This window comes from Petaurus breviceps, unplaced genomic scaffold (genome assembly GCF_028583685.1).
Source record: "Petaurus breviceps papuanus isolate PSGF00001 unplaced genomic scaffold, PetGlider_PUasm1.0 90903, whole genome shotgun sequence".
Classification (NCBI taxonomy): domain Eukaryota; kingdom Metazoa; phylum Chordata; class Mammalia; order Diprotodontia; family Petauridae; genus Petaurus; species Petaurus breviceps.
The window spans coordinates 13,971,773-13,979,757 of record NW_027187376.1 but is presented as its reverse complement, the minus strand read 5'-3'; the positions used below and the strand labels follow the sequence as shown (position 1 = coordinate 13,979,757).

Genomic DNA, 7,985 nt, shown 5'->3' with positions numbered 1-7,985 from the left:
GCTAAACTTCTGCAACTGCTCAACTAACCTGAGTCTGTGTCCATTCTTCTCTGAGTGCACAGTCTTTCTATACACTCTACTTCCTTATTAAAGAATTAAAGTATTTGGTTCCATGGGGTGGTAAGAGCTCATAACACTGAGGCACTGAAGTGATTGCATTGGGAACCAATGGGCCATTCCAGTGGGCATCTAAGTGAGTAAATTGACAATGACAAGATTGCTACAAGACCTTAAACATTCCCACTAGCCCTTGTAGTTTCAGATGTCTCATTTTTGCAATAAGCAAAATGTCCAATGGGAATATCCAGTCCTGTGAGACTTTCTGCTCTTTGGGGTTCCATATTGACCCTGGTTTTCCTGCATGACAGAGGAGGTCATGGAGGCTTCTTTGATTTAGCATGAGAAAGTGGGAGGGACATTTGAACTACCCAGAATTCACATTGGCTGACACTCTCTAGATTTATGAATACTGGCTATTTTCCATCTCAATTCAAAGTGAAATTAGAGTCTCTGCCTCAGTGTGAGTTGATTACTTTACTCTGGACCTAACATTTGTTATTATCAACATCATTATTACTGCCATTATTCCATTGTGGTCTAATTAATATTGTGTGTTTTCTTTTCCTGCCTCCATCTTCTTTTGACACACTCTGGAAGAAATGTCAAAAAGAGAAGGTTTGATCCAAGTCAGCAAGGCCCCATCTGAAGCTACTGCACTGGGTCAGCTTCCCCTTGTACTTTGTAATTCTGGGTATGAAGTCCTTGCAGCCAATATGCAGGAACTGCTAAGTCGATAAAGAAGAGCCCTGGGTGATGACTAGAAAACTAAAGGTGGGGTGAGGGGATGAGGGAAAAGAAAACTGTCCTTTTTGGAGATAAGTTCAAATACTGATCCCTTCCCTACATCTGTCATCGAAGGGAGGGAAAAAGACAATCCAGGCATTAGAAGGGAAAAAAAAAAAAACCTTTCAGAATATGTTTGTGGTTTTGTTTTGTTTTTGTTTTTGTTTTTTCTAAATGGAAAGAAGAAGGGGCAAAACCAAATCAAGTGCAATAAAAGGACCATTTCACAAAAATAAAACAGCAGATGATTTTTTTCCTCTCGGCCTGCTGACACTCAGAATCCTCGAAATGAGCGGCATGACATTTGTTTTTCTTTTCATATTGATGACAACTCCAGCGGCATGAAGAACTAATTTTGAAAGGGTATAAACTGCATGGCGTATATAAAACAAGCTCACAAGCCAATCCTCAGCAAAACCTGCAACTGAATTCATAAAGTGAAGAGAACACAGGAACTCAGAGAAGCTGATTTGGGGCACATTTCATATAGGAACCTCCTTCATCAACTATATATAGTGCTCTCATGTGCTCTCTTTCTTTGTTTTGTCTCTCTCTCTCTCTCTCTCTCTCTCTCTCTCTCTCTCTCTCTCTCTCTCTCTCTCTCTCTCTGTCTGTCTCTCTGTCTCTCTCTCTGTCTCTCATTCTCTCAGTTTCTTTCAACTCTGTAGCTTCCTCCTTTTTTTGAGTTACCATTGTTTTCTGACTTGGACCAAAGGCCCTTTGGATATAGGAGCTACTGTCTGGACGATGATGCTAATGTATATTTCTTTTAAAAATGTAAATAATGGAAATAAGAATTTTTGACCTCATTTTCACTAGTCTCTATTGAAAGATTTCTTGTAAAGGCTCTCTGTAAATTGATTTGTTGGGTTTTTTTGCTCCCCACTTTTTTTTTTTGGTAGCATGTTGTATGGTGGGTATTGGGCTTGCTCAAAAAATGATGGTGATAACTTGCAGATGCAAGGAGTTTGGGCACAGAACAGGTGTGGTTTAATGTTTGTATGCTCAAAACCAAAAAATTACAATAACAAAATATCCACATTAAACTAGATATGTAAATGAAAATGTATGTAATAACTACAAGTCTCTCTAGAATTTTTGATGTCATGCAAAATTTGTGTATATAATGTAAGAAAGTAGACACCTTCTCAAATTAATCACAAAAGTGCCAATTTCATGATTTTAATATTTGGTTTTAACAATTTTCTTTCCCTCTTTCTCATGTGAAAGGAGAACAAGCTTAATTGAAGCCTTAAATTATAATCACAAATGCCCAAAACTTGTGGAAAGCAGAGCTTTCCTTTTTAGTAGTATACATACATACATACATACATACATATATACATATATAAATATTCTTGTCAATCTTCCATTCATGTTCACTCTGTCTCTCCCTCATTGGAGAACCTCTTATAGAACCATTACTGGGAGAACAAGATTAACACTTGTCTCCTTTGTTACCATCATTGTATCAGGCTTTTACTGTATGTGGTTGTGTTTGGGGGAGTCCAACTTGATTCACGGTAAACCCCCATCCATGTAATACTGTGCAATTATAATAGGATTTTACTGCATCTTAATTCACTCCATACTCTTCCCTCAAGGCAGAATTTCAGAGATAACCTGTGCATGCAAGTCACTCTGAGTTTCTTCAACATCATAGACTCCATCTCATTCCTTGTCAAGATAGCTTTGGTTTAAGTGTTAGCTATCACCTCTAAGTTGTGAACAGATTTTGTTCCGGAGGAAACCTTTGAGGTAGGCATTTTGATAGCCAGCTAAATGTATCAAAGAAGAGTTCTGCTGGAGAAGGTCACAGGTAAAAGCCATCTTCAAAAAAGGTTCAAAAAGAACCAACAATATCCACTCCTTTGGAGGAAAAATAAAATGTGCCATTCAACTTGCTTTTGCTACTGGACTGGTTTTGAAATTTTGCTCTAAGTTCTTTCCTTGAAAGAAAATAAGTGCAATGACAATAATTGCCACCTGTTTTCCTTTGGCTTTGGAAAATGCCTTCTGTAAGACATTTTTTGTTGCTCTTTTAGTTCAAAAAAATTGAACTTTACAGGGTATATTTAATCATAGTGGTATTTCATCCAATGCAACAAGCATTTATTTAGCACCTACTATGTGCAAGACTCTGGACTAGGCATTAGGGATATCGAGACAAGTCAAGAAAACAAGCATTATTTAATTCCAACTATGTTCCAGACATTGGGCATACAAAAAAAGATCAAAATGCTGCCTGCCTTCAAGGAGCTCACCATCTAATGGGGCAGACAATAAGCAAACAACTATGTTTGAGGAAACAAAAAAGAGTCCCTGCCCCAAAGGAGATTCCATTCTACTGGCTCATATAGCAGCAACCCTTATTTTTTAAATGCTAAAACACACTCTACTCTAACATCTTGAAACTGTTATTTATGAGTGATAGGTGCTACATACACGTGCAGTCTTTCTCGAGAAATAAGAGCTAGGTTTTCACTGTAATAACAGGGCTATAAAAGGGGCTTATTAGCCTTCATAAGACACAAGGTTGTATCCTTATATTGTAGAAATGGGTTCTTTCAGGTTGGGGGAAACTCAGAGTACTTGGAATGTTTGCTGCTGCTGCATTGCTTGGTGCCTCCCTGTTACTGGGTGATACCCACTAGCCGATTCTAAGCTGTTGCTATGTAAACAATATACATTTTGCTTCTGTTCCAGAGGTAGCATGGTGGCTCTAGAGAAACACCATTTGCTATTCATAAACAAGTTCAGTCTATCCCGTTTCAGCTTTTGAGCAATTCTCAAACAACATTGTGTATGTGCGATGTTATATTTCAGACCACAGTGGTCCCCAATATTATGTACATATGGCCAGTGTCCGTGTAACTTTTTGTTACACTGACAGTTTTGTTGGCGATAGGAACCTTATGCTCCAATGTTCAATTAGTTGCACATATGTATAAACTACACAAGTTTTATGCTGTGTCTACATTGAGTAACAAAGGTAACCACCCAGAATGGTCAAAATGGCAAAGAAATAAATTTGAAATCGATTGTAAGAATCACCTTTCCGGTGGTGTTGGGCTAGAGAATTTCCACCCTTTCACAGCATATTGTTTGCCTTTGTACATACTGTTCTGTAGCTCAATGTCGTGGGGGTGTATCTTCTAATAATCTGGACCCAGAACACAAGCCCATCACTTTTTAATACTACTCAACAAGGATAAGTGTTAAGTGCTGACAAGTTCCCATTTCACCTGCTCTACTTTTGCTGCACTAATTAACGACATTGGGATGAAAAGATGTGTTGCCCATACTGGTATGCTGCATGATTCCACTGAATTAGAGCTAACCCTTCTAGACAAATGAACAGAACATATAGGTGCATGTTAAGAACCAAGAACCACATAGAACTCTGGAGTTTTACCAAGTTTTCTTTACTATGCAAAGATGGGTATTGCACAAACAAAATTCAAAGACTAGTAGCTGAGGAATTTTATAAAAAATAATACTTGAATTTATTTTGTTTAAATGCATCCCATCACGTTTTCTAGTCACTCTTGCTTTCTCCATGAATATTTCTTTTAAAATGATTTGTAATTATTTTTTAAGTGCACAGTTGGATGTTTCAAATCCATTTTGATTTGAACTTAGTAACTCGTTCATATCTTGTTGGCTGCTGATGAATGGAGAATCAATAGTCATTATTCTGCATCTTTTAGTCAAATGAGTATTAAAACTTTCATGAACATAGAATGTTATCGCTTTATGTTTACTCATTTTCTTGCTACCCTTTTTCTGTATTCTCCTCTGTTGTTTATTAAATGTCTGCTCAGAATCTTAACTGTGTGCTAGAAACAGTCTTTTAATGAAAAATTAGTTGCAATTGCTGCATCGGATCCAGATGTGCCAAATAAAATAAATGTTTTGATTAAAGATAAATACCTCCCTCATCAGGATTCAGGCTTCCTTGCATGAGAAGACTTTTGTTTCTTTAAAAATCAATAGACTAGGGATTCTGCTCTTTTTTTCTGAATTACAGACAGAAATGGGAAGGACAATGATATTAGACTTGAGATTAAAACACCAATTAGTTTCAAAACGAGTACACGGCTTTTTTTTTTTAACTAGGAGAGTTCATAGTGAACCGTTGAAAAAACATTCTAATTTTAATGTTCTTTGCCCCAAGCATTTGCCTTCTGAACTATATCTAAAGAGGAAGCATGGTATAGGGGAAAGAGAACTGACTTTGAATCAAAAGACTTGGTTTCAGATCCTACCTTTTGTTGTTTAGTTATTTTCAGTCGTGTCTGACTCTACATGACCCCATTTGGGATTTTCTTGGCAAAGATACTGCAGTGATTTGCCATTTCCTGGTCCAGCTTATTTTACAAAAAAGGAAATTGAGGTAAATAGGGTTAAGTAACTTGTCCAGGGTCACACAGGAAGTACATGTCAGGCCAGATTTGAACTCAAGAAGATGAGTCTTCCTGACTCCAGGCCCAGCAATCTATCCACTGAACCAGATGGCTGTCCCAATCTCAGCTCTAATGCTTGCTATCTCAGTGATCTTGGACAAATCCTTAACCTTAATTTCCTGATCTGTAAAATGAGGCAGTTGAGATGGTCTCTGGGGTCACTTCCGTGTGTATTTCTGCAACACTATGATCAAATCAATTAATAACATATTTGTCCAAATAGGATCCACGTATTTTTCTTACCTCCACTTTAGCTTATGCAAAAAACCTGAGTGTGAACCATCATTGTGCTCATAGTAGGAGAGGTAGAGAAGAGAGGGACAGTAAAAGCGATAGAGATAAGTGATGATCTTAAAAAGAATGACTTTGAGTTTAAGGAAATGTTATGAAACTAAGTAAATTATATTTCATATGAAAATCTCACAAAGTTACTTTTAAATTATCTCCATATTTTTAGATCTCCTTTTAGGAGAGTGGCCTATATCCAAGGATGACCTATATTTAGATCAAAACATTTTTTTTCAGTCAGGTCTAACTCTACATGACCCCATGGACAATGTCCACAGGGTTTTCTCAGCAAAGATACTAGAGCAGTTTGCCATTTCCTTCCTCTGTGTGTCCTCATTTTATAGATGAGGAAACTGAGGCAAAAATGACTTGCCCAGGGTGACACAATTAGTAAATGTCTGAGTCTGGATTTGAACATAAATCTTCCTGACTTCAGGTCTGGAGCTCTATCCACTGCACCCCTAGCTTCCCTGATCAAAACATGGGTACTACTTCATTTGACCAAGATGAAGACTATTAAAAAATTGATATGAATGAAATTGTATTTCAATCAAATATAGTCAGCATTCTGGCATCTGTATGGACCAATTAGATATGTGCATATAAAATTTAGGAATATAATCAAAGTTTTCGTCTTAGGAATGGCATTCTCTCAACACCTAGCAACACCTCTAAGTGCCTCCTCTTCCCTAACTGCAGCTACGAGGAGAGTTGGCGTTGCAAATTTATTAATACAGTCATTGGGAATAAAGTGTGGAACCCAGAATGAGGAAGATCTGAATTCAAATTCCCTGGTACTTTCTGAATGACCACGGGCTACTTGCTTCACCTCCATTTAATCTCAATTTCCTCATCTCTAAGAGGGATACCTATATAGTACCTGCCTGGTAAAGTCATTGTGAGATGGGAATGATAATGTATACAAAGCATGTTGCAAATTCTAAAGAGCTATTTGTTCAATTGTTTAAGTCACGTCAAAGTCTTTATGACCCCATTTGGGGTTTTTTTGACAGAGATACTGAAGAGGTTTGCCATTTCCTTCTCTAGTTCATTTTACAGATGAGGAAACTGAGATAAGCAGGGTTAAGTGACTTGTCCAAGGTCACACAGCTAATAAGTGTTTGAGGCCAGACATCAGCTCATGGCTGATGAGGCTTCCAGACTCAGGTCTGATGCTCTATCCACTGTACTACCTAACTGCCCAAAGGGCTGTTTAGATACAATTTATCTCAAGCTGAATAGATAATGCATTTGAAGCCACATTAGAATGACTTAGGGTTTGGAGGATCATGGATTTATAGCTGCAAGTGACCTTGAAAGTGAACTAGTTAGCTCATTTTTAAAGATGCTGAAAATATAGCCTGGAGAGATTCAGAGATGTTTTAGCATAAGGTTACACAAGTAGAAATATCAGAGCTGGGACATGAACCCAGTTTTTTGACTCAATGCAATACTCTTTCCATGAACCATACAGTTGGACACCTCCATTAGGGAGTATAGTACAAGACTTTATTATATATGATTTTCCTTTTCCTCCAAAAAAAAGCACTGACTTTACTTTTTGGGGAGCAATTAGTTGTGTCCGACTCTTCATGACCCCATTTGGGGCTTTCTTGTAAAGATACTGGCAAATGGCAAAGCATTTCCTTCTCTAGCTCATTTTACAAACCCAGGTAAATAGAGTGAAGGGACTTGCCCAGATTCCCATACACACATAGATAATATCTCATTTTATTCTAATAACATCCATATTAATTAAATAAGTCTGCCTTTACTAAATCAAAGCTGTCAGAAGAGATATTTTCCAATAACAGACATAATCCTGTAACACACTAACTTCAGAAAAATCAGTTTTGCTAAAATTGCTAATGTGCCTCAGAGTCATGTGGAACTCCCCCTTTTTATTGCTTCCAGATCATATTGGACAAGTCAGATATACATGGTAACATTACTTTAAAAGATTTGTCTTAACACAATCTTCATAGTTTGGAGAGGAAAACAGTTATTAATGAACGAGGAAGCATAATTTAATGGATAGAGTATAGTACTTACAGTCAGGATGGCCCCCTCAGATATTTACTAGCTAATTATGTGATGATAGCAAACCACATTACCTAAGTTTGTTACCTCATGTGTAAGAACATTGAACTCAGATCAGGGGTTCAGTATTCAGTCTTGATTGCAAATGGTCAGGTTCTCTTCCTTTGGCTAATTGTCATCAGTTAAATTAATCCAAGAAATCTCCACTAAAAATTAGAGCTAGATTATGTAATAGATGTGCTCAAATATGTGTGATATGGTCTATGAGTCCTGCAGCACTCAGCATATAATACATGCTGAATTTGGGACAAACTTTATTAAACCCTGTGAAAAATCCAAAATGGATAG

At 37.3% G+C, this 7,985-nt stretch overlaps 1 protein-coding gene across 2 annotated transcripts in view; it reads left to right on the top strand.

Moving 5' to 3' along the window:
- Positions 1 to 4,675, top strand: part of ADAM23 (ADAM metallopeptidase domain 23) — a 253,104-nt gene extending 248,429 nt beyond the window's left edge. For both annotated transcript variants that reach the window (XM_069075296.1, XM_069075295.1), the window contains one exon: positions 658 to 4,675. In XM_069075296.1, the coding sequence (XP_068931397.1) occupies positions 658 to 797 (140 nt within the window). In that variant the 3' untranslated portion in view covers positions 798 to 4,675. The remainder of the gene's footprint in view (positions 1 to 657) is intronic.
- Positions 4,676 to 7,985: the final 3,310 nt, after the last annotated feature.